Source organism: Phyllopteryx taeniolatus, chromosome 2 (genome assembly GCF_024500385.1).
Source record: "Phyllopteryx taeniolatus isolate TA_2022b chromosome 2, UOR_Ptae_1.2, whole genome shotgun sequence".
NCBI lineage: Eukaryota > Metazoa > Chordata > Actinopteri > Syngnathiformes > Syngnathidae > Phyllopteryx > Phyllopteryx taeniolatus.
In genome coordinates, this window is record NC_084503.1 from 5098809 (window position 1) to 5124074 (window position 25266).

The following is a 25266-nucleotide window of genomic DNA, read 5'->3' on the forward strand; positions in this document are numbered from 1 at the left end:
GGTTATTTATATATTATATATATATATATATATATATATGTATGTGTATATATATATAAAATATACACACACAAGTTGGTCCAAGTGGACTTGCCGTATTACGTCCGCTGTTCATGTCACAGATATGTATGGGTAGATAGGACACGCCCTTTTGAGCTCCGTGCAGACGGCGACGCTAAGGTCGTGAGGTCAAATCATTCCATGTGTGTGTACGGCAAGAAAAGCAAAAGCGCAACCGTTGCCGTTACATCGTGCTGCATACGGTAAAACGAGTGTCGATCCCTTTTGAATGAAAAATATATTGAAATATGTTATTTATTTATTTTTGGTTTTTAAAAATGCTGCTTGTTGATCGCCTACGCGTTGGCATAGACAAAACAGTAATCGGCGTGAAAATCCTTTGAGGGATAAGCTAGTTACGACTTCATTTCGGTGCCAATGCATTGCCTTCTATGGGAACGCCGACCTCCCCAACATGGCCGCCATGTAGGCACGTCGGTAAGCCGGGGTAGCTAGCCATTCATAGCAATGGGTCATATCCTTCCGCGTACGGTTGCCGCAACCACGCGAGCTTCACGAAATATGTATATTTTTTTCCATCACGACTCTTCAGTACTTCAACTCGTCTCGGCGCACGTTGAAGCTTCTCGAGCTAGCTTAGCTTAGCTTAGTTTAGCTTGCTAGCCGCTAACAAAGAGACACGTGTTTGTTCGCGACACATGGCTGAGCAGAGAGCGAGCGCGAGTGGAAGTCGTGGCGTTTTTCGCGTGAAAATGCGTGAAAAAGGCGTGAAAGAAGAAGAGGACGAGGACGAGGAGCAAATTTGTCGGAGAGAAGAAAACGAACGGCACCGTCAACTACCGGACGCCGTTTGCGAGCTGCACCCTCGAATTGTGTTACACACAGCGGGTTTGTTCGTTTCTTACTCTCACTTGTTGACTCACTCCATCCATTTAGGAACAATGGTGGTGCTAAGCTACTTGTGTAGCCACAGCTGCCCTGCAGTCTGACAGAAGCGTGGCTGCCATTCTGCGGCCGCGGCCCCTCACGGTGGTTACAATGTATGCTTTTCCGTTTTTACTTCTTTCATCTTGCCGCTTGAAATTGCGCTCAATTGTCTTCGTGTCAGATTGTGGTACAAGAACATTACAAAAAAATTCTATCCAGTTGTAAGGGTCGTCAATTATCTGTGTATTTTCTCGATTTGCGCTCCAACCCGGACCTTATCGCGCGTGAAGAGCGGGGGTCCACTGTACCACACACAACACGCACAAAAAAAATAAAATGCACTTGAGAAGTCGCTGATGTGCAATTGTACTTTGTACGTTAAAAACACAATCATCTTACACAACGTGGATGGGATTTATTTTTTATTTTTTTATTGATACTATTTGTAAAATTATTTTTTGTCCTCTCACTTGGTTTATATTGATAATACTTGTTCTTTTCATAATATCGTATAGTATTGCTTGCTGTTGTAAGCAGCGAATTTGCAAAACCATGAAAAAACAATAATGGACATCAAAGTCACAACGTGAGTCTTGATTGAGCAAAGCTTGACTTGAGCAAATTGTCTTCTCGTGTCCTGCAGACGTCCGTGAAGAAGATCTTCGTCCTGAGAAGCGGGAGTACCCGGACATCAAAAAGGAGGAGGAGCCACAGACGCCACACATGAAAGACGAAGAGCAGGAGGATGAAATCAGCAAGTTTCCATTGACTGGTGTCACTTTGAAGGATGAAGACGACGACGGAGACCGCTGGGGAGGATCCCAATCCGAAGACCTCTCGGCTCCGCTGTCAGATAGTGACGACGTAACGTCGCACTCATCTGACTATGAGGATGAGGATGACGAACGCTCCAAAGGTGATACGACATGTCACGCTGACAACAAATGCATCCAGTGTTCTCACTGTGACAGAACGTTTTACAACAAGTCATCGTTGATAAGACACGCAAGAACGCACACTGGAGAAAAACCTTTTGCTTGCTTAGTTTGTGGTAAAAGATTCTCTAGAAAGACAAATTTAAAAACACACGCAAGAACACATACTGGAGATAAACCTTTTGCCTGCTCAGCCTGTGGTAAAATATTTGCTACAAAGGGACATTTAAAAGAACACACAAAAACTCACACCGGAGAAAAACCTGTCGTCTGCTCAGTTTGTGGCAAAAAATTCACTCAGAAGGGATATTTAAAAATTCATAAAAGAACACACACTGGAGATAAACCTTTTGCCTGCTCAGCTTGTGGTAAAGTATTCTCTACAAAGGCACATTTAAAAGAACACACAAGAACACACACTGGAGAAAAACCTTTTGCCTGCTCAGTTTGTGGTAAAAGATTCTCGATAAAGACAACTTTAAAAACACACACAAGAACACACACTGGAGAAAAACCTTTTGTCTGCTCAATTTGTGGTAAAAGGTTCTCTATAAAGACAAATTTAACAAGACACACAATTATACACGCTGCAGAAAAACATTTTGCCTGCTTACTTTGCGGTAAAAGATTCTCGAGAATGGCACATTTAAAAACGCACACAAGATCACACGATGGAGAAAAACCTTTTGTCTGCTCAGTTTGTGGCAAAAGATTCATTCAAAAAGATGGTTTAGCAAGACACACAAGAACACACACTGGAGAAAAACCTTTTGCCTGCTTAGTTTGTTGTAAACGATTCATTCAAAAAGATGATTTAACAAGACACACAAGAACACACACTGGAGAAAAACCTTTTGCCTGCTCAGTTTGTAGTAAAAGATTCTCTGCCAGGGCAAATTTAACAAGACACACAATTATACACACTGTAGAATAAACTTTTACATGCTCGCTTTGTGTTAAAAGATTCTCTGACAAGACAAATTTAATACAGTAAGCAACAACTCACAATGGGGAGAAACCTTTTGCCTGCTAAGTGTGTGGTAAAAGCTTCTCTACAAACTGACATTTAACAAGACAGAATTATACTCATTGGAGAAAAGGCTTTTGCGTGCTCAGTTCATGTTTAAAGATTCTTTGACAGGACATAACAAAGCATGCAAGAACGCACACTGGGGAGAAACCGTTTGCCGGCTCGGTTTGCGCTCAAAGATTCTCTGGACAGGAGGAGGAGGAGTTTTATTAATCACACAGAAGAACACTCGCTGGAGATAAACTATTTTTCGGCCCAGTTTGTGGTAAAAGATTCGCAGAGACGCAAGCTTTAGTCACACACAAAAGAACACACACTGCTTGGGGATCCAGTCATCAGTTGCAGTGTGTGCGCGCTGTAAGATTCAGCGACAAGTATCAGGTTAAGAATCACAGCAGTCAATGAAGCTGCAGAATAAACTGAAGAAACTTGAGGCTGTGTTGGTTATCACTGAATCATTCCATACTCCCTAATCACTGTACAGCGCAACCTTGATTTGCAATTGACATGGTTTACCAACATTTTGCTCAGTGTGCTAAATATCTGACGAAAAATCAACTTGGGTTTGGAAAAAGCCCGAGCCCAGACGTGGCGGGATAAATTGTGTAAATTAAACATTGTTGCCTCTCTCTTGTCTATCTGTGGTGTGTTTGTGATCTGTGGTGCTGTTTTAAAACAAAACAAAATAATTCACCATCTGTTCTAGTTCAATGATAAGAAAAAATGAGAGAATCCCGCTTCTGTCAAACGAGTGATTAACGAGCGAGTGAGTGAGTGGCGAAGTGGCTTCACGCTTTGATGGATCAATCGCTTGTGTCAACTGCTGCGACCCATCTGAGAGAAACATTTGTAAAGTTATTGCACCAAAAATTTTCTAATATTTATCATTTCATTGAAGATATCAAAACAATAACTGCTATTCACAAAACTGTCAAATATAGACAGACCTCTGTTATTGACATCGTTTACACCAATATATACAAATATACAGTGGGTACGGAAAGTATTCAGACCCCCCTTAAAATTTTCACTCTTTGTTATATTGCAGCCATTTGCTAAAAACATTTAAGTTCATTTTTTTCCCACATGAATGTACACACAGCACCCCATATGGACAGAAAAAAACGGAATTGTTGAAATTATTGAAGATTTATGAAAAAAGAAAAACTGAAATATCACACAACCGTAAGTATTCAGAGCCTTTGCTGAGTATTTAGTAGAAGCCCCCTTTTGAGCTAATACAGCCATGAGTCTTTTTGGGAATGATGCAACAAGTCTTTCACACCTGGATTTGGGGATCCTCTCCAGTTCTGTCAGGTTGCATGGTGAACGTTGGTGGGCAGCCATTTGCAGGTCTTTCCAGAGATTTTTTTACAACACATGTTGAAGTACAAATTTCAGGTTAAAATTAAATATGCCTCATTTCTTTGCTTTTTTTGTTTTGGCCAACTTGAGCCACGCCCATCTCCATCTGCACCTGATGCCAGCTTGAAGCTGTGCCACATGAATAGCATCCTCCTCTTTAAGCACTCTCATTCTGAAAAAGAACTGACTAAACTCATTGTCCGTTTTCCTTAATTTTTCACTATTACCAACTTCAAAGGCTAATCCGAAATGCTTCCTCCAGGAAAATATTAAGTCCGATATTTTTCTGTTTTTACTGGCCATTTCTGACTTTGAAGTTAGTTCATTCTGTGTTGTGACTGAAGGAACCTGTGTTTAAAATCACCTATTAACTCTCGCGGTTCCTAGCATGTTCGTTTTCGTGAAAGAACTACAATTATAACGACGTGTTAAAAAGCAACCCGATTATACCTGACGGAGGAGTCTATACATACTTCAGAGGTCTGGGTCCGCAGCTACCCCTATCTTAGCCTTAGCAGTAGTCCAAACAAAAACTATCTGATTCTACCCCAGACTTATACAATGTTTCAAAGAGGACGTATGGAATCGCTGTCGTCTGATTTGTCCAGCGCCCACTGACGTCATCATTGCTCTGCAGAATGATGGGCATTTGCCGCTGGCTCCAGACGCCGTCTCCACATTCTTGCTTCTCATGTTTACAGCAACCCCCCCGCAGCCATCGTCTTCTCCGACATCTGTTCCCTGCCGGATCAACATGCACCCTGCTGGGAGCTTTCCTGCATCACACCCCCACACCCTTATCGGATTTACATGTTATCCTCCCTGCAATAAACACCCAACATTTATTTGAAACCCTACATTAAAACCATAACCCTGTTTTGAAACCCTACTTTGAAACTATTACCGTTTTGAAACCCAAATTTAAAACCACAACCCTGATTTGAAACCCTAATTTGACACCCTAACCCCATTTACGAGTTCACCTCCACACATTCCACAAACCTTACTATGCAAAAAGCTGCTGTTTGATTTTTTTTTTTGACCGTAATATCGAAGCAGCGCTGAAATATTCTTTTACATTATAATTCATATACTCTCTCCATTGATCCAAGTGAAAAAATCAAAAATCACCTATAAAGTTTTCCAAAAGTCACATCTACCGGAATAACAAATAGCACCCATTTTACATCTTGACTATTTTTTTTAACCTCAATGAACAATTATTATTATTTTTTTTTTAAAGCTTCATAGCTTTTTCACAGTGCCTCATTCAAACAACTGTTCAGTAACTTCCCATCTCTTAATACTTTGTTCTTTTCGAATTCCTCCGCCTTGAGTCAACTGTACAGACCATTATTAAAAAAAACAAAAAAAACTCCCTGGATACTGTCCACTGATTCGGGAGTACCAAATGCTTCTCGAGAGATCTCCCCTGCAGTTTGCAGGACAACGCGTCCCCTGGTAAACTATGAACCGAGCCACGAACGGGGGCTGTTTGTGCAACATCAACGGTTACGATCGCCATTTGGTGGGTCAAATCCGGACTCCTTCATTCCTTTGGGGTTTCGGTTGATTCAATGATAAGAGGGCCACCTGGAGGACAAAAAGTGACACCAAGTATAGGTAAGAGGAAGTAGCTGTAAAAGTCAAACCTCAGTGAACCAATCGGGCCTAAGGGGCGGTACTTAAGAGTACGCCCACAGATGCAAGACTTTATAAGCCCGAAAACAGCTGTGAAGACACAAAGGTTTGTTCAATAAACCTGATTTAGCCCAACCGCCTGTCTCAGAGTATTCTTTGCTTCCACTCGACGCGAAACGCTTTCTCAGACCCGGAAATTCACCTCACTGCGGCATGAATGAAATGCGAGTTTTACTGTCAAACTCAAACACACACAAAGCACGACGGGAAGCGGAATTTTATAGGACATTTAATTACATCTAAAACTATGGGTTAACATACAGAGGGACTCTACCACAAAAAGAAAATAATTTCAATGATTCAATTATACAATTTGGCTCACAAAAATGGGTTTAAAAATCATGTATCAATCCAAAAGACTTCCAACTTTGTACTCTCCCACGCTTAGGAAAGAAATATAACAAACGATTGTTATAACTCTCGCGCAGGCGCTAAACTAGTGTTCTTGGCACAATATATTTTTACAGGTTGATAATCACACACGGCGGCACATTCAGAAGGAACAAATTCAGAAGCCAACCTGTAAAAACGCAATCACACAGGCATCAGGGTATACATTTAGAACATTCCTGAAGGTTTGTTACAAACGCAGGGTTTCAATGTCATTTTAATGTCCTCAGGCAGTGTCACTAACCACCACTGGGGCGGTGACCATTTTCCATTGTTCAACAGTTATCCGTCAACCATGCTGTGCCAGTGAGAGGAGCCCTGCAGTCCGTTTTATGGCGCCATCGGGCGTGGTCACGACAACTTTCCGTCTCTTTTGGAATTCCTTCAAGTTTAGTCAAACGTCTAAAAAAAAAAAAAAAAAAAAAAAAAAAAAAAAAAAAAATCGGAATTTTTAACTAAAAATGTCTATAAAGTGACTTGGGAGTGGGAAATGAGTTAACGATTCCCTTCCCTGATCCCCTGCTTTATTGACTGCTGCTCTCCTCACCAGCACACTTGTGTCTCATATGACGACCCACACAAGGGAACGTTTTATCTCACACACCGCAACTGAATGTTTTCTGCCCCGTGTGTGTTGCTGTGTTTTGTTAAATGTGCCTTTAAAGTGAATCTTTTACTACAAACTGAGCAGGCAAAAGGCTTTTCTCCGGTGTGTGTTCTTGTGTGTCTTTTTAAATGTGCCTTGACAGTGAATCTTTTACTACAAACTGAGCAGGCAAAAGGCTTTTCTCCTGTGTGTGTTCTTGTGTGCGTTTTTAAATCTGACTTTCTGTAAAACGTTTTCCCGCATACCGGGCACGCAAATGGTTTCTCACTAGAGTGTCTTCTTGTGTGTCCTTTTAAATCATCCTTATTACTGAATCTTCTACCGCAAACAGAGCATGGAAAAGGTTTTTCTCCAGTGTGCGATCTTGTGTGTCTTGTTAATTGTCGCTTTGAAGAAAAGTTTTTACCACAAACTGAGCAGGCATAAGGTTTTTCTCCTGTGTGTGTTCTGAAGTGCATTAAATTATTCTGAGAGAATCTTTTACCACAAACCGAGCAGGGAAAAGGTTTCTCGCCGGTGTGTGTTCTCGTGTGTCTTGTTAAATCTACCTTCTGAGTGAATCTTCTACCACATATGGAGCAAGCAAATGGTTTATCTCCAGTGTGTGTTTTTGCGTGTCTTGTTAAATGTGACTTTGTTGTGAATCTTTTATCACAAACGGAGCAGGCATAAGGTTTTTCTCCCGTGTGCTTTCTCGTGTGAATTCTTAAATTGTACTTGCAAGAAAACTTTTTCCCACAAACTGAGCAGGAAAACGTTTTTTCTCCTGTGTGTGTTCTTGTGTGAATGCTTAAATTGTACTTGCAAGAAAACCTTTTCCCACAAACTGAGCAGGAAAAAGGTTTTTCTCCCGTGTGTGTTCTTCTGTGAATTATTAAATCTTCTTTGTGAGCACATCCTTTACCGCAAACTGAGCAGGTAAAAGGTTTCTCTCCATTGTGTCTTCTCGTGTGTCTTGTTAAAGTGGTCTTCTGAGCGAATCGTCTGCCACAAAGTGAGCAAGCAAATGGTTTATCTCCAGTGTGTATTTTTGTGTGTCTTGTTAAATTTGTATTTAAAGAGAATCTTCTATCACAAACTGAACAGGCAAAAGGTTTTTCTCCAGTGTGTGATCTCGTGTGCGTTGTCAACGATGACTTGTTGCAAAACGTTCTGTCACAGTGAGAACATTTAAGACATTTCTTGCGAGTGTGACATTTCTTATCACCGTGAGGGTGTTGTTCTTCATCATCATCATCTTCATCATAGTCAGAAGAGTGTGATGTTGTGTCATCACAAGCTGATAGCGGAGTTGAGAGGTCGTGCGCTTGTGATCCTCCACAGTGCTCTCCATTATCTTCTTCACTCTTCACATTGACACCAGTCAATGGAAATTTGGTGATTTCGCCCTCCTGCTCTTCTTCTTTAATGCAAGGGGGCTCGGATTCCTCTTCCTCTTTAATATGAGTGGTCTCCAGCGCCTCTTGTTTAATGTGAAGAGGCTCTGGGCCCTCCTCCTCTTTGACGTGGGTTAACTCGGCCTCGTGCTGCCCAGGACGAAGATACTCACTGACGTCTGAAGGACACAAGAAGACAAACACGCGTTTGGTAAAGTCAAACGTTGCTCAGTCAAGTCTCATGATGAGATGCTGATGTTGTATATCAACATTAGCAATTAGTGTATGGTCATTACAAGAAGTTATGTTGAGAATAGAGAGAATGATGATGATGATCAAATTTTGAATGTCCCCGTGCTTGTTAGGTCGCTTTTTTTTCGCTTTTTTTTTTACTGCCACTTACTGGACTGGAGGGGTAGTACATTTTTTCCCACCACGACTGTACATACGTCATCAGTCTCATTTGGAGAAGAACTGACCCCTGAACTTTGTGCGGTGGAAATGCAAGCCACACGGGCCACAGGAACCTTTACGTTCCAGGAAGTCCTTTTACCAGGAACTAAATGTTTCTTGACTTTTTGGTAAAAAATTCACAGCAATATTTACGATATCCTTTTTTGACTGCCAGAGTGGAACTGCAGGTGTTATACCGCCACAAACAGCTTGGGCTCTGGTACCAGTCCTCTCGAGAGGGGTTGGACTCTCTTCCACTATGGAGTGGAGAGGTGCCGAGCAGGTGTGGGTATACTGGCACCTGTACGTTGGGGTTCCCCCCCAGTGGACGAGAGGGTAGCCTCCCTCCGCCTTCGGGTGGGGGCACGGGTCCTGACTGTTGTTTGTGCCTATGCACCAAACAGCAGTTCAGAGTACCCAGCCTTTTTGGAGTCCTTGGAGGGGGTGCTGGAGAGCGCTCCCGCTGGGGACTCCATCTTTCTGCTCAGAGACTTCAAAGGTCACGTGGGCAATGACAGTGTGACCTGGAAGGGCGTGATTGGGAGGAACGGCCCCCCCGATCAGAACCCGAGCGGTTTTCTGTTATTGGACTTCTGTTCTCATCACGGCTTGTCCATAACGAACACCATGTTCAAGCATAAGGGTGTCCACACGTGCACTAGGCACCAGGACATCCTAGGTCGCAGTTCGATGATCGACTTTGTGGTCGTGTCATCGGACCTGCATGTCTTGGACACTCGGGTGAAGAGAGGGGCGGAGCTGTCAACTGATCACCACCCGGTGGTGAGTTGGCTCCGATGGTGGGGGAAGATGCCGGTCCGACCTGGCAGGCCCAAACGTATTGTGAGGGTCTGCTGGGAACGTCTGGCTGAATCCCCTGTCAGAAGGAGTTTCAACTGGCACCTCCGGCAGAACTTCACCCACGTCTTGGGAAACGCAGGGGACATTGAGTCCGAGTACACCATGTTCCACGCCTCCATTGCCGAGACGGCCGACCGGAGCTGTGGACGTAAGGTAATTGGTGCCTGTCGTGGCGGCAATCCCCGGGATGCCGTCAAGCTGAAGAAGGAGTCCTATCGGGCCTTTTTGGCCTGTGGGACTCCTGAGGCAGCTGATGGGTACCGGCTGGCCAAGCGGAATGCAGCTTTGGTGGTCGCTGAAGCAAAAACTGGGAGGAGTTCAGTGAGGCCATGGAGAAAGACTTCTGGACAGCTTCGAGGAAATTCTGGTCCACCATCCGGCGTCTCAGGAGGGGGAAGCAGTGCACCATCAACACTGTGTATAGTGGGGATGGGGTGCTGCTGACCTTGCGGCTGGCCCGGGAACGCCTCGGGATCCCCCCAGAAGAGCTGGATGAAGTGGCTGGGGAGAGGGAAGTCTGGGCATCCCTGCTAAAGCTAATGCCCCCGCGACCCGACCTCGAATAAGCGGTAGAAAATGGATGGATGGATGATGAATCTGACCTGAAAAGATGGAAACCAATCAATGTGCTCCCCAAATTTCTCCACTTGTTCCAGTGTATCCCAATCTATCTTTCTACATCTTTATTTCAAACCCTTGACAAGACTCTCACCTCGTTTATTTCGGACGGGAAAAGAGCTCAAATATGATTGGAACTGTGAAAGAGACCTAAATTAAACGGTGTCTCATTGCACTTTATCACTGGCTGTATCCATCACTGACGTTATTCCTGTTAATACCATTAACAAACCAATTTCGATTTGGGCTCAATTTGGTCAAATGCAGACCACCTTGTTTGTTAAACCGACTTGTAGGCTTTCATAAACGTTTTGTGTCGGCCTGTATGAACAGTTGTCGATCAAATAAATGCATTGCCTGAGGTGGACGGATTTGGGACCCACGTGTCCCGAACTGCGTACTGATCAGGAAACAATTGTAAGGACGAGCGCACAATGACGTCACACTGGCATTCGGAGAACGTTATCCTCATAATATTGTTAAGAAAGAAAGTGGAGCGACGGGAGGACGTGAACAAACCTGCTCTGTGTAGCACAACGCGAGGCTGCTTGCAAACCGCGTCCAGTAGTTGGCGTCGTCGCTTCTTCTCCTCTTTTATTCCGCAAAGTTTCTCCGCGTCCCTTGCTGTCGTTCTCGCGCACATTTTCGCGCGGCGATGCAAACACTTTGCACTTGAGCTCGGCTAATGCTAACTAGCACGTGTCTCCCCCCCCCCCCCCCCCCGTTAGCGGCTAGCGAGCGAAGCTAAGCTAGCTCGAGAAGCGTCAACGAGCACCGTGACGAGTTTATCCGGACACAAACATTTAATAAATGGCGTATGAGTCCGGAAAAGTAGAGATGAACGTCCTGTGTCGATGCTTTGGTAAATTCAAGTAGAAAATCTAAAAGAAGGATTTAGTTAAACTCGTGTGGGTGCATTGTGGGTACAGTGTGCCCGCGCAGCACAAGTTGTACGGCATCTCCACTTGGCCAAAATTCATCTTCTTCTTCTTCTTCGTCTTCACGTTTGAAGTCCAGGGGTCTCATGTACAAAAGGTGCGTACGCAAAAACGTGCGGTGCCTCACGTGACGTTTCTGCAGCTTTTTGAGGCTGGGAAACTGTTATCCTAAATCTGCACATCAGAGACACGTGAACAATTAACGCCCGACAACATTTTATTTCAACAATGTAAAAGATGCAAAGACTCGGAATTCACTTGTTAACCAGTGTATTTAATGAATCATTGATATTTGTGAGGACACCTATTAATTGATCAAGGCGATCATTTATACCGCTTATTGCCCTCACAATCGCTTCGTGACTCCAGCAGCTGCAAAGAAAAAAAGCGTGCTTTGAATTTACTGAATTTGAACATGTACATCGGTTGCACATGATTAAAATGTGTTAAAATTACATAATTTATCCCTCGTCTCCCGCTATTTATTTTTCAGTGTGCGTGTCCTCTCCTGTGTATTAAAATAATAAATTGAGTCATCAAATGGATTCAAAAGTTTTTGATATCCTCTTTGATAAGATGATGTGTGCATCAACTTGAATGCAAAAGATTTATTACATATACCATACATACAACATTTGTGCATTATCTCACAGGGCTGAGTGTAGATGACTGTATGAACTGTATTGTTGTGAATTATAAAAATACGTGCTATTTACCTTGTGGGGTGATCAGAGTCTGATGTCTGACCACTTCTTTTTTAGTTCAGCATATGTGCGCTGTTCTGTCTCCACAGCATTGACAGCCGCGCACGCGATGTTGCAGAGGACAGCCCTACAACATCCGGGCCAATCTCATCCACCCCCGGGACCCTGCCACCGAGAAGCTTTTTAACCACCTCGGTGACCTCAACCCCAGAGATAGGAGAGCCCGCCTCAGAGAACCCAGACTCTGCTCCCTCATGGGAAAGCGTGTCGGTGGAATTGAGGAGGTCTTCGAAGTATTCTCCCCACCGGCTCAAAACGTCCTGAGTCGAGGTCAGCAGCGCCCCATCCCCACTATACACAGTGTTGATGGTGCACTGCTTCCCCCTCCTGAGACGCCGGATGGTGGACCAGAATTTCCTCGAAGCCGTCCAGAAGTCTTTCTCCATGGCCTCACCGAAATCCTCCCATGCCCGAGTTTTTTCTTCAGCGACCACCAAAGCTGCATTCCGCTTGGCCAGCCGGTACCCATCAGCTGCCTCAGGAGTCCCACCGGCCAAAAAGGCCCGGTAGGAATCCTTCTTCAGCTTGACACCAACGGGTTCGGGGATTGCCGCCACGACAGGCACCGACCACCTTACGGCCACAGCTGCGGTCGGCCGCCTCACAAACAACAGTCAGGATCCGTGTGGCGCATTATGAAGCGTAAAATACGATAACGGAGACCCCGGACTCTTGAACAGCTGAAGCTGCACATCAAGCAAGAATGGGAAAGAATTCCAACTACAAAGCTTCAACAATTAGTGTCCTCAGTTCCCAAACGTTTATTGAATGTTGTTCAAAGAAAAGGTGATGTAACACAGTGGTCACAGTTAATGATTATTTGCTAAAAACAATCAAGTTGATCAGCTAGAACATAAAATATCTTGTCTTTGTAGTGTATTCATTTAAATATTGGTTGAACATGATTTGCAAATCCTTGTATTCTGTTTTTATTTATGTTTAACACAACGTCACGATTTCATTGGAATTGGGGTTGTACATGAGGCCCCAGAGCTTTTTGAAAAAAGTAGCTGTAAACCATTGCTATGGAAACTACAGTGAAGACTAACGACAATGATGAATAAAGATAAAAGAGGAGCGCTCTCAATGCATGCCTCCTGCAATCTAGAAAGCATGGAAACCAAGGCCAAAGGTCAGAAAAATGTCCTGGCTTCTCCTTCTAAAGCAACAACGCCAACGAAGAAGCCGGAAAGAGATGCGGACGATGAAAACAGCGCCGCCATTTCATAAAAACTCGACAGGTTGACGTCCATGATTGAAAACTTCGGTAAAACGTGGAAACCGTTGCCAATATTGCCAAAGCGGTTGAATTGAATGAATGCAAAGAGAAGAATGAAGAATTGAAAACTGAAATGCAACAACTCAAAGTGGAAAATGCGGGCACGATGAAAAGAATAACAGAGATGGAAAAGAAAATGGTTGAGGCTGAAAGATAGAAAAGAAGATGGAAGCTGAGGCTGAACGGCTTGAAGGAGGACAAAGAAGAATTCACTTGGGACACCGTCACAGACGTCATTGGCAAGATAAAGCCCCACTGGAAGGAGAATATGCATCACATCATGGACTCCATGCACCGTCTCGGAAGCGCCAACAGCATCGGTCCACGCCAAATCATCATGCGGCGCACCGGAAGAAGACAAACACACGAGATCTGCAGAAGTAGCGAACGCCATGCTGTCTCCAAAGAACTCAACGTTGGATTTGCTCGAGACCTCGCCGAAGGCCACCCGTGATCTCAAGTGGAGCAGGCAAGAAAGGCAGAGGTTCAGAGGTCAGAGGTCCATACGCCGTCAGCGATTGACAGAAAGTCAGGCCCCAACATAGGACACACCACTGGCTCAGCACCAATCAAATGTTACATTATAATATCAGCTCTGATATTTCTGCTGCACCACTAACTGATCAAACATAGAATTTTCAAAAATAAATACTGCAAGATTAACTCCAATCTACTAAATAATGAGAACTACTGTGAACATATTAAATCGATAATTAAAGATTATTCATTTAGATGAAATAACAACACCGGTCAAAAAATGGGAATTACTTAAATATAAAATCTGTCAATTCATCATCTCATTTAGTAAAAAAAACTAATAAAATAGCTCTTGAAGAGAGAGAACTTGGTATAATTACCAATTATTATAAGGGGGGCGCCTGGTGGCCGGGCCTGCAACCATGGGGCCGGCGCCGAGCAGGTGTGGGTATACTTATAGCGCCCCGGCTCGGCGCCTGTACGTCGGGGTTCACCCCGGTGGACGAGAGAGCAGCCTCCCTCCGCCTTCGGGTGGGGGGACGGGTCCTGACTGTTGTTTGTGCCTATGCGCCAAACAGCAGTTCAGAGTACCCACCCTTTTTGGAGTCCTTGGAGGGGGTGCTGGAGAGCGCTCCCGTTGGGGACTCCATCGTTCTGCTGGGGGACTTCAATGCTCACGTGGGCAATGACAGTGAGACCTGGAAGGGCGTGATTGGGAGGAACGGCCCCCCCGATCAGAACCCGAGCGGTGTTCTGTTATTGGACTTCTGTGCTCATCACGGATTTCCCATAACGAAAACCATGTTCAAGCATAAGGGTGTCCACACGTGCACTTGGCACCAGGATACCCTAGGTCGTAGTTCGATGATCGACTTTGTGTCATCAGACTTGCGGCCGCATGTCTTGGACACTCGGGTAAAGAGAGGGGCGGAGCTGTCAACTGATCACCACCTGGTGGTGAGTTGGCTCCGATGGCGGGGGAAGATGCCGGTCCGACGTGGCAGGCCCAAACGTATTGTGAGGGTCTGCTGGGAATGTCTGGCGGAATCCCCTGTAAGAAGGAGTTTCAACTCCCACCTCTGACAAAACTTTGCTCATGTTCCGGGGGAGGCGGGGGACATCGAGTCCGAGTGGACCATGTTCCGCGCCTCCATTGCCGACCGGAGCTGTGGCCGTAAGGTGGTCGGTGCCTGTCATGGCGGCAATCCCCGAACCCGTTGGTGGACACCAACGGTGAGGGATGCCGTCAAGCTGAAGAAGGAGTCCTATAAGGCCTTTTTGGCCGGTGGGACTCCTGAGGCAGCTGATGGGTTACCGGCTGGCCAAGCGGAATGCAGCTTTGGTGGTCGCTGAAGCAAAAACTCGGGTATGGGAGGAGTTCGGTGAGGCCATGGAGAAAGACCTCCGGACGGCTTCGAGGAAATTCTGGTCCACCATCCGGCGTCGCAGGAGAGGAAAGCAGTGCACCACCAACACTGTGTATAGTGGGGATGGGGCGCTGCTGACCTCGACTCGGGACGTTGTGAGTCGGTGGGGAGAATACTTCGAAGACCTCCTCAATTCCACCGACACGCCTTCCCATGAGGAAGAAGAGTGTGGGTTCTCTGAGGCGGGCTCTCCTATCTCTGGGTTTGAGGTCACCAAGGTGGTTAAAAAGCTCCTCGGTGGCAAGGCCCCGGGGGTGGATGAGATTCGCCCGGAGTTCCTAAAGGCTCTGGATGTTGTGGGGCTGTCCTGGTTGACACGCCTCTGCAACATCGCGTGGACATCGGGGACAGTGCCTCTGGATTGGCAGACTGGGGTGGTGGTCCCCCTTTTTAAGAAGGGGTACCGGAGGGTGTGTTCCAACTACAGGGAGATCACACTCCTCAGCCTCCCTGGTAAGGTCTGTTCAGGGGTGCTGGAGAGGACGGTCCGTCGGGAAGTCGAATCTCAGATTCAGGAGGAGCAGTGTGGTTTTCGTCCTGGCCGTGGAACAGTGGACCAGCTCTACACCCTCGGCAGGGTCCTCAAGGGTGTGTGGGAGTTCGCCCAACCAGTCTACATGTGTTTTTTGGACTTGGAGAAGGTGTTCGATCGTGTCCCTCGGGGGGGGGGGTCCTGTGGAGAGTGCTTCGGGAGTATGGGGTACCGAACCCCCTGATACGGGCTGTTCGGTCCCTGTACGACCGGAGTCAGAGTTAGGTCAGCATATCCGGCAGTAAGTCGGACTCGTTCCCGGTGAGGGTTGGAAGGTGCAGCCGAGGCGTAGAAGGGGTCCAGTTAGGTAGCCTCAGTATTGCATCTCTGCTTTTTGCAGATGATGTGGTTTTGTTGGCATCATCAAGCCGTGACCTCCAACTCTCACTGGAGCAGTTCGCAGCAAAGTGTGAAGCGACTGGGATGAGAATCAATACCTCCAAATCTGAAACCATGGTCCTCAGTCTGAAAAGGGTGGCGTGCCCTCTCCGGGTCGGGGATGAGATCCTGCCCCAAGTGGAGGATTTCAAGTGTCTTGTTTACGAGGGTGGGACGAATGGAATGGGAGATCGACAGCTGGATCGGTGCAGCGTCTGCAGTGATGCAGACTTTATATCGGTCCGTTGTGGTAAAGAAGGAGCTAAGCCGAAAGGCGAAGCTCTCGATTTACCGGTCGATCTACATTCCTACCCTCATCTATGGTCACGAGCTGTGGGTCGTGACCGAATGAACAAGATCCTGGATGCAAGCGGCCGAAATGAGTTTCCTCCGCAGGGTGTCCGGGCCCTCCCTTAGAGATAGGGTGAGAAGCTCGGTCATCCGGGAGGATCTCAGGGTACAGTCGGTGCTCCTCCACATCGAGAGGAGCCAGACGAGGTGGCTGGGGCATCTGATTCGCATGCCTCCCGGACGCCTCCCTGGTGAGGTGTTCTGGGCACGTCCCACCGGGAGGGGACCCAGGACACGACCCAGGACACGCTGGTGAGACTAAGTCCTTCGGCTGGCCGGGGAACGCCTCGGGATCCCCCCGGAACAGCTGGATGAAGTGGCTAGGGAGAGGGAAGTCTGGGCGTCCCTGCTAAAGCTACTGCCCCCACGACCCGACCCGGATAAGCGGTAGAAAATGGCTGGATGGATGGATGCATGGAGTTGTGCAAATTTATTGAAAATGTAAACATTTAAACATAATAGGGCCATAAGTATTCACACCCTTGACGCGAAGGTGATATAGAGTTTTATGGCGTAATTGGTCTGGGAGGTAAACAAGCGTGTTTATTGCAGTATAGCATATAATGTAAATCAGATAAGGGTGTGGGAGTGAGATGCAGGAAAGCTCCCGGCAGGGTGGATACTGATCCAGCAGAGACCAGATGTCGAGGAAGACAATGGCTGCGGGGAGCCAATGTAAATATGAGATGCAAGACTGTGGGATGGCGTCTGGAGACGGCGTCTGGAGCCAGCGGAAAATGGCCATCATTTTGTAGGACAATGAGGATGTCAGTGGGCGTTGGACCAATCAGACAACAACGATTCCATACTTCCTCTTTCCAACATTGTATAAGTCGGGGGCAAGAACAGATAGCTTTGTTCAGTCTGCGCTGTCTCTGCTGAGGCTGGGATAAGCGTAGCTGCTGACCCAGAGCTCTGTAAAATGTATAGACTCTTCTGTCAGGAATAAATTGGTTGACTTTTAACACGTTGTTATAATTGTAGTTCTTCCACAAAAACGAACACGCATGGAACCTCGAGAGTAATAGGTGATTATATAAGACAAGGTTCCTTCAGGCGTAATATTTTGTTGAAGCACCTTTGGCAGCAATCCCAGCCTCACGTCTTCTTGGGTATGTCTCTATGAGCTTGGCACAGCTGTTTTGGGGGCATTTTCTCCCATTCTTCTCTGCAGATCCTCTCAAGGTCAGTCAGGTTGGATGGGCAGTTCCAGTAGACAGCCATTTCTAGGTCTTTCCAGGGATGTTTAATCGGATTCAAGTCCGGACTCTGGCTGGGCCACTCGAGGACAATCACAGGCTGCTCCTGAAGCCGCTCCTTTGTTATCTTGGCTGTGGGCTTTGGGTCCTTGTCGTGTTGGAAGGTGAATCAACGCCCAAGTCTGAGTTCCAGAGTGCTCTGGAGCAAGTTCTCTTGAATAATTTCTCTATATTTGGCAGCTCTCACCTTAGCCTCGATGCGGACTACTCGCCCAGTTCCTGCAGTAGAAAAGCAGCCCCACAGCAGGATGCTGCCACCAGCATGCTTCACAGTCGGGATGGTGTTCGCCAGGTGATGAGCAGTGGCTCTTCTTCTCCAGATATGACGCTTGCAATTCAGGCCAAAAAGTTATATTTTGGTTTCATCATACCAGAGAATTTTGTTTCTGCAGGTCTGAGAATCCTTAAGGTGCCTTTCGGCAAACTCCAAGTGGGCTGCCATGTGCCTTTTAGTGAGAAGTGGCTTCCGTATGGCCACTTTACCATAAAGGCCTGATTGGTGGAATGCGTTAGCAACGGTTGACCTTCACGATGATTCTCCGACCTCCGCAAGGGTGCACTGGAGCTGCGCCTTAGTGACCGTAGGGTTCTTGTTCACCTCTCTGACCGAGGACCTTCTTCCCCGGTTACTCAGACCGGTTACAAGCAAAGACTGTATTGGTACGTCTGTGTAGGAAATGCGTCCGTATGACAATGGAGTCTGTTCGTCTCAATTACATTAAAAGTGTTGAGATGATTCACTTCTTAGATCATAATCCTCAAATTCACACTTTCTAGGTGATGATAAGCATATTCAAGGCTTTTTGCAAACCGAAAATAGCGCCAAAAGCAAGGCAACTTTTCTTGAAAAAAATTGAGCTCACAGGCCGAATTGTTTGTAAACAGGATAATTTGTACGTGCAGTGATTTGGGAATATGGAATGAGTCAATGACGACCAATGCAGCCTCAGTTTCTTCAATTTATTGTGTAGCTTCATTGACAGGTTCTCTTCTCACCAGCACGCTTGGAGTACTTGACATGCAATCGTTTATTACACACACCATTCACACCATACCATACCTCCATCCCATGATATCGTCTGTTTTAATATCGAGGCATTTTGAATAGATACTATATTACAAATAATTATAATAACAAAACGTGAAATAATCATCATGAAAAAGAATGACAAAGAAGTGAGAATGAGACGTGAACAAACCTGCTCCGAGTGAGTCCTCTTCTTCTTTCACACTTTTGGCAAACATTTGCACACGCTTTGTTCTTTGCTAGCGAGCTAAGCTAAGCTAAACCCACTCGAGAAGCTTCAAGACAAGTTAACCCGGACACGAAAATCTAACTCATGTTGTTTGGGTGCAGCGCGTTCAATATTGCGTCGCTAGGAACAAATCACACCCAAGTCAGAATCTTTTTACTTCCTGTTCCGGTCATGGAACGCCGTGGCCGAGGCAACACTGCCATCTAGCGGTCATGGCAGAAAACGGCATACGTATCTGGTGTGTTGGGTTTTTTTCATCACAAGTTAAATGACAAAGACAACAGTTTACCAACGCAATACAACACTACTTATATATATTTTTTTCCAAGATCATCTCTACTTCTACCTAAAGCGGCTTTACACACGCACCCTGGAATGCGAAACAAATGTAGTTTGTCCAAGCGGAATTGCCATATACGGTTTTGTGTTGTTGTTGTTTTTTTTTTTTTTTTTTCCCATTTACCACACCCGCTCCCGGATGTAATTCTTCCTAAATGACTACCAAACGCGGTGGAAACCTCGATCCCGGACGCCATCGCTACTTTACGTGACTAAAACATCTTTTTTGCTTAAACATTCGTGTCCTTCGAAAAAACCGGAAGCTCCTGGAGCTAGCTTCGTGTAGCTTTCTGGCCGCTAACAAAGAGACACGTGCGCGCGAGCCACGTACCGCTAAATGCGAGTGTAACGTGGTCGGATTATGTGTGCTCAAAGTGCGAAAGCAGAAGAGTACGAGGAGGAGGTTTGTGGAGCAAAAGAGGAGCGCGGGCAACAACGTCCGTCGCTGCGGGACGCCGTTTGCAAGAAGCCTCAACAGCACACAGCAGGTTTGTTCTTCTTTAGTAACTAGTTTTTTTATTTTTTTAAACATTCCTGGCTTCATTTCATGTTTTTAATAATATTCTCTGACATGTTTACTCAAGTATTTTTTATTTTTTTTTGCTTTTAGTATTAACAGTTCTACAGACGGGTTTAATTCTACAAAAAAAAATTGTTGTTACGTTTTATTCATAGAAAAACATAGCAGTGACTGAGAGCCTTTACTTCCTAACTTGTAAGGCCAACACATATATTTGTCAACGCACTCCCGTAGACATGAAAAAAATAAATAATAATAAATCAATAAAAATATAAATATTCACATTTATTGATTATTATCTTGTTGCAAATCTTGTTTAAAATCATATAAGCTGTTGGAATGTGTGCTAGTTGTAGTTTGCATTGATCGGTAGCGCCTACCTGAGGGAAGGAGCCGGAAGAGCCGGTGACCGGGGTGCGGAGGGTCAGAGAGGATTTTGCACGCTCTTGTCTTAGTTCTGGCAGCGTGCAAGTCCTCAAGGGTGGCTAGGGTACCGACAATCCTTTCAGCAGTTTTGATTGTCCGTCGCAGTCGGAGTTTGTCCTTTTTTGTAGCAGCACCAAACCAGACTGCGATGGAAGAACACAGCACCGATTCGATTAACCGTCGTGGAGAACCGCCTCAGCAGCTCCCGTGGCAGGCCGTGCTTCCTCAGAAGCCGCAGGAAGTACATCCTCTGCTGGGCCTTTTTGAGGACGGAGTTGATGTTGATCGCCCACTTCAGGTCCTGAGAGATTGTAATTCCCAGGAACTTGAAGGTCTCGACGGTTGACACAAGGCAGCTGAACAACGTGAGGGGCAGATGTGGTGAAGGATGCCTCCTGAAGTCCACGATCATCTCTACAGTCTCGAGCGTGTTCAGCTCCAGGTTGCGTCGGCCGCACCGCAGCTCCGGCCGCTCCGCTTCCTGTCGATATGCAGACTCATCACTGTCCTCGATGAGGCCGATGGCAGCAGTGTCATCTGCAAACTTCGGGAGTTTGACAGGTGGACTGAGGTGCAGTCGTTCGTGTCGAGAGAGAAGAGCAGAGAAGAGGAGCACAGAAGCGAAGAGAAGATATGAAGTATCTTGCTTTAATAAATTGGTATAATTTCATGTGAGTTGTAAATGCAGGTCAGTGCTTTTGATAAGGGTTAGGGCAGCAGAGAAGGGTCTGAAGGCCCCCACTGCAGACCATGGCATAGTCAGCCCATTACATCTGTGTAGCTTAACCTTTCCGCGATGCACAAGCCAATCATATCACAGCGGGGCGTGTCCCGCCTAGAACACGAGCGGGATACCTAATAACGCTACAAGGGAAGTCCGCAAACCTGTTTTGCGGGTTTGGTCATGTGACGTTCCGCATAGAGCGGACTGTGAATACTCGGCCCATTTTGGAGCTGGAGGAAATAACGGATCACAGGGATGCTTATAACCTGGATACCGATCTCACAAAAAAACATATTCTGATGCCCTGATTAAACCACGCGCTAAGTTAGTTAACCAGTCACTCAGTTCAAGGAAGTGCGAGATAGCCACGGTAACAACAATTTTCAAACCTCTCTGGGAGCAAGACAGCTGTAGCCAACGATAGGCCAATCAGCATCCTCCCTATTATATAAAAGGTTGATGAAAAACTGGATCGCGAAACTCGTGATTAAACATCTAGACAAAGGTTTCACCCCACTTACTCCATGCAGTCGAGTTTCCGTCCTTATCACTCCACCGAGTCAGCAAAGTGGACTGGTTTTTGGAATAGGTTAGGGACATGCTGGATGAAAGTTTGTGGAGGTGCTGTGTTCCTGGACCACAGAAAGGCATTTGACACCATTGACCATCAGGTTCTCTTGACAAAGTCAACATACTTTAATTTTACTGCAAACACACAGTTGGAGTTCCACAAAGATCCATCCTTGGTCCCTTGCTTTTTTTCATTACGTATTAATGACCTGTGTGATGTCTGTCCAGGGTTTCATTTATAGATGAATGCAGATGACACAGTACTTGTACTTCAGGGCGAACACAAAAGGGTGCGCTTCAGAAGATCCAAATCTGGTTAAATAACACACGCCTACTGCTTAATGGTAAAAACAACAACAACAAATAAAATTGTATGGATGATGTTCAGTAAGCAGGCACTAGATAGGTCCACTGTGGTTCTGGGAGGGGAGCAGCTGGAACGTGTCTCAGAGTCATTCAGGACTCACAGCGCACCTTCAAGAAGCACACACACAAAGAATGAAAGAAGAAGTAAGAGAAAGAAAGAAATGCAATGATGCAGAACACCAAAGTCACAAAATGAGACTTGACTGATAAAGTTTAACTTGACCAAACCGTGTTTTTTTTTTTTTTTTGTCTTCCTGTGTTCTGCAGACGCTGGTGAAGATCTTCGTACTGAGCGGCAAGCGCCAGAGTCCCCCGCCATCAAAGAAGAAGAGGCGCTCAAGCTCCGTCACATTAAAGATGAAGATCGAGAGGATGAAATCACCAAGTTCCCATCGACTGGCGTCAGTGTGAAGAGTGAAGAAGATGACCAAGAAAGTGATGGAGACCAATGTGAAGGATCCCAATCAGACCGTCTCGTAGCTCCACTATCAGACAGTGACGGCATAACAGTTCACTCTTCTGACTATGAGGATGCCGATGACAACGATGAGGATGATGATGACTATGACGATAAACAGTCTACAGGTGATAGGACATGCCACACCGATGACAAATGTGTCAGATGTTCTCACTGTGACAAAACTTTTTACAACAAGTCAGCCTTGAAAGCACATACAAGATCACATACAGGAGAAAAACCTTTTGCCTGCTTAGTTTGTGGTAAAAGATTCTCTTTAAAGACAAATTTAACACAACACGCCAGAACACACACTGGGGAGAAACCTTTTGTCTGTTCAGTCTGTGGTAAAACATTCTCACGCAAGGAGAATTTGAACATACACACAATAACACACACTGGAGAAAAACCTTTTGCCTGCTCACTTTGCGGTAAAAAATTCTCTTTAAAAAGAGATTTGACAATGCACACAAGAACACACACAGGGGAAAAACCTTTTGCCTGCACAGTTTGTGGTAAAAGATTCTCTTTAAATAACACTTTAACAAGACATACGAAAACGCACACAGGAGAAAAACCTTTTGCCTGCTTACTTTGTAGTAAAAGATTCTCTTTAAAAAGAATGTTAACAATGCACACAAGAACACACACAGGAGAAAAACCCTTTTTCTGCTCAGTTTGTGGTAAAAGATTCATTGAGCAAGGACATTTAACAATGCACAAAAGAACACACACTGGAGAGAAGCCTTTTACTTGCTCAGTTTGCGGTCAAAGATTCTCGATGAAGACAAATTTAACAAGGCACACAAGAATACATGATGGAGAGAAACCTTTTACTTGCTTAGTTTGTGGCAAAAGATTCACTCAGAATGGAGATTTAACAATACACACAAGAACACACACCGGAGAAAGACCCTTTGCCTGCTCAGTTTGCGGTAAAAGATTCCCTTCAAATTCACATTTAACAAAACACACACGAACACACACTGGAGAAAGACCCTTTGCCTGCTCAGTTTGCGGTCAAAGATTCACTCAGAGCTCACGTTTAACAAGGCACACAAAAACACATGCTGGAGAGTAATGATTCCGTTGCGGTGTGTGCGCTGAAAGATTTTCTGGTCAGGATCAGTTTAAGAGACGCAAATGTGCTGGTGAGAAGGGGAGGAGTCAACGAAGCTGCAGAATAATCTGAAGAAACTGAGGCTGTGTCGGAAATCATTGGCCCTCCTGGGAAAGTCAAATCTCCTAACCTTTATATCACCTTCCCATAACCTTTGGTGTTTTTTTTTTTTTTAAAAAAGATCAACTGAAGATGTTTTTCATTTATTTTGGAATTGCCCATTCTCAAACAAATTGTGGAAAGATGCTTATCATTGTATTTCTCTTTGGATAGAACCACATCTTTCCTTTTGCTTTGCATACAGTATATGTTTGGCTTCATTGGCTATACACTTATGCATTTTTTTAAATACATTATTCATTTTATCTTACAACCCCAATTCCAATGAAGTCGGGACGTTGTGTTAAACATAAATAAAAACAGAATACAATGATTTGCAAATCACGTTCGACCTATATTTAATTGAATCCACTACAAAGACAAGATATTTCATGTTCAAACTCATGTTCAAATAATCATGGACTAAGAATTTTGTGGCTGCAAAACGTTCCAAAAAAGCTGGGACAGGGTCATGTTTACCACTGTGTTACATCACCGTTTCTTTTAACAACATTCAATAAACGTTGAGGACACTAATCGTTGAAACTTTGTAGGTGGAATTCTTTCCCATTCTTGCTCGATGTACAGCTTCAGCCGTTCAACAGTCCGGGGTCTCCGTTGTCGTATTTTACGCTTCATAATGTGCCACGGATTATCGATGGGAGACAGGTCTGGACTGCAGGCAGGCCAGTCTAGTACCCGCACTCTTTTACTACGAAGCCACGCAGTTGTAACACGTCCAGAATGTGGTTTGGCATTGTCTTGCTGAAAGAAGAAGGGGCTTCCATGAAAAAGACGTTGCTTGGATGGCAGCGTATGTTTCTCCAAAACCTGTGGACTCGTGGGACCACAGAACACTTTTCCACTTTGCATCGGTCCATCTTAGATGATCTCGAGCCCAGAGAAGCCGGCGGCGTTTCTGGGTGTTGTTGATAATTGGCTTTTGCTTTGCATAGTAGAGTTTCAAGTTGCACTTCCGGATGTAGCGCCGAACTGTATTTACTGACATTGGTTTTCTGAAGTGTTCCTGAGCCCATGTGGTGATATCCTTGACATATCAATGTCGGTTTTTGATGCAGTGCCGCCTGAGGGATCAAAGGTCACGGGCATTCAATGTTGGTTTTCGGCCTTGCCGCTTCCATGCAGTGATTTCTCCAGATTCTCTGAACCTTTTGATGATATTATGGACCGTAGATGATGAAATCCCTAAATTCCTTGCAATTGTCCGTTGAGGAACATTGTCCTTAAACTGTTGGACTATTTTCTCACGCACTTGTTCACAAAGAGGTGAACCTCGCCCCATCTTTGCTTGTGAATGACTGAGCAATTCAGGGAAGCAATCATGGCACCCACCTGTTCCCAATTCGCCTGTTCACCTGTGGGATGTCCCAAACAGGTGTTTGATGAGCATTCATCAACTTTCTCCATCTTTTTTGCCACCTGTCCCAACTTTTTTGGAACGTGTTGCAGCCATAAAATTCCAAGTTCATGATTATTTGCTAAAAACAATCAAGTTTATCAGATTGAAGATGAAATATCTTGTCTCTGTAGTGGATTCAATTAAATATATGTTGCACATGATTTGCAAATCATTGAATTCTGTTTTTATTTATGTTTAACACAACGTCCCAACTTCATTGGAATTGGGGTTCCATTATTGGCTCAGTGACATATACACAAATGTCGATATAGTCATCGAA

At 45.2% G+C, this 25266-nt stretch overlaps 3 protein-coding genes across 8 annotated transcripts; 2 read left to right on the plus strand and 1 right to left on the minus strand.

The window, feature by feature from the left end:
- Positions 1–73: 73 nt before the first annotated feature.
- LOC133468918 (gastrula zinc finger protein XlCGF17.1-like) lies at positions 74–12876 on the plus strand. Of its 5 annotated transcripts, none has more exons than XM_061755329.1 (3): positions 294–909; positions 1592–1864; positions 12016–12876. In XM_061755329.1, exons 1-3 carry the CDS (start codon positions 720–722, stop codon positions 12111–12113), a joined length of 561 nt encoding a protein of 186 aa, XP_061611313.1. In that variant the 5' UTR covers positions 294–719; the 3' UTR covers positions 12114–12876. The 5 variants fall into 5 exon arrangements, with proteins under 5 accessions (XP_061611295.1, XP_061611313.1, XP_061611303.1 ...); XM_061755319.1 differs by lacking the exon at positions 12016–12876 and adding an exon at positions 3025–3549 and having other exon boundaries at positions 299–909; XM_061755311.1 differs by lacking the exons at positions 294–909; positions 12016–12876 and adding an exon at positions 74–263 and having other exon boundaries at positions 1592–3549.
- On the minus strand, positions 3539–11458 carry LOC133468875 (gastrula zinc finger protein XlCGF57.1-like). Its single transcript, XM_061755110.1, has 2 exons — positions 10804–11458; positions 3539–8531 (listed from the first exon to the last, which is right to left on the minus strand). The coding sequence occupies exons 1-2, from the start codon at positions 10925–10927 to the stop codon at positions 6961–6963; spliced, it is 1695 nt and encodes a 564-aa protein (XP_061611094.1). The 5' UTR covers positions 10928–11458; the 3' UTR covers positions 3539–6960.
- Positions 12877–19157: 6281 nt separating the features above from the next.
- LOC133468916 (zinc finger protein OZF-like) lies at positions 19158–23647 on the plus strand. Of its 2 annotated transcripts, none has more exons than XM_061755261.1 (2): positions 19158–19772; positions 22158–23647. In XM_061755261.1, exons 1-2 carry the CDS (start codon positions 19646–19648, stop codon positions 23426–23428), a joined length of 1398 nt encoding a protein of 465 aa, XP_061611245.1. In that variant the 5' UTR covers positions 19158–19645; the 3' UTR covers positions 23429–23647. The 2 variants fall into 2 exon arrangements, with proteins under 2 accessions (XP_061611245.1, XP_061611234.1); XM_061755250.1 differs by lacking the exon at positions 19158–19772 and adding an exon at positions 21866–22034.
- Positions 23648–25266: the final 1619 nt, after the last annotated feature.

Bases quoted from the DNA above. Each gene is read 5' to 3' on its own strand.
- LOC133468918 (XM_061755293.1), top strand. From the start codon at position 720: ATGGCTGAGCAGAGAGCGAGCGCGAGTGGAAGTCGTGGCGTTTTTCGC. The intron at 910-1,591 runs GTTTGTTCGTTT...CGTGTCCTGCAG, and splicing joins AATTGTGTTACACACAGCGG to ACGTCCGTGAAGAAGATCTT.
- LOC133468875 (XM_061755110.1), bottom strand. From the start codon at position 10,927: ATGTGCGCGAGAACGACAGCAAGGGACGCGGAGAAACTTTGCGGAATA. The intron at 8,532-10,803 runs GTTTGTTCACGT...TGTGTCCTTCAG, and splicing joins CGTTGTGCTACACAGAGCAG to ACGTCAGTGAGTATCTTCGT.
- LOC133468916 (XM_061755250.1), top strand. From the start codon at position 21,866: ATGGTAAAAACAACAACAACAAATAAAATTGTATGGATGATGTTCAGT. The intron at 22,035-22,157 runs GTAAGAGAAAGA...TGTGTTCTGCAG, and splicing joins CACAAAGAATGAAAGAAGAA to ACGCTGGTGAAGATCTTCGT.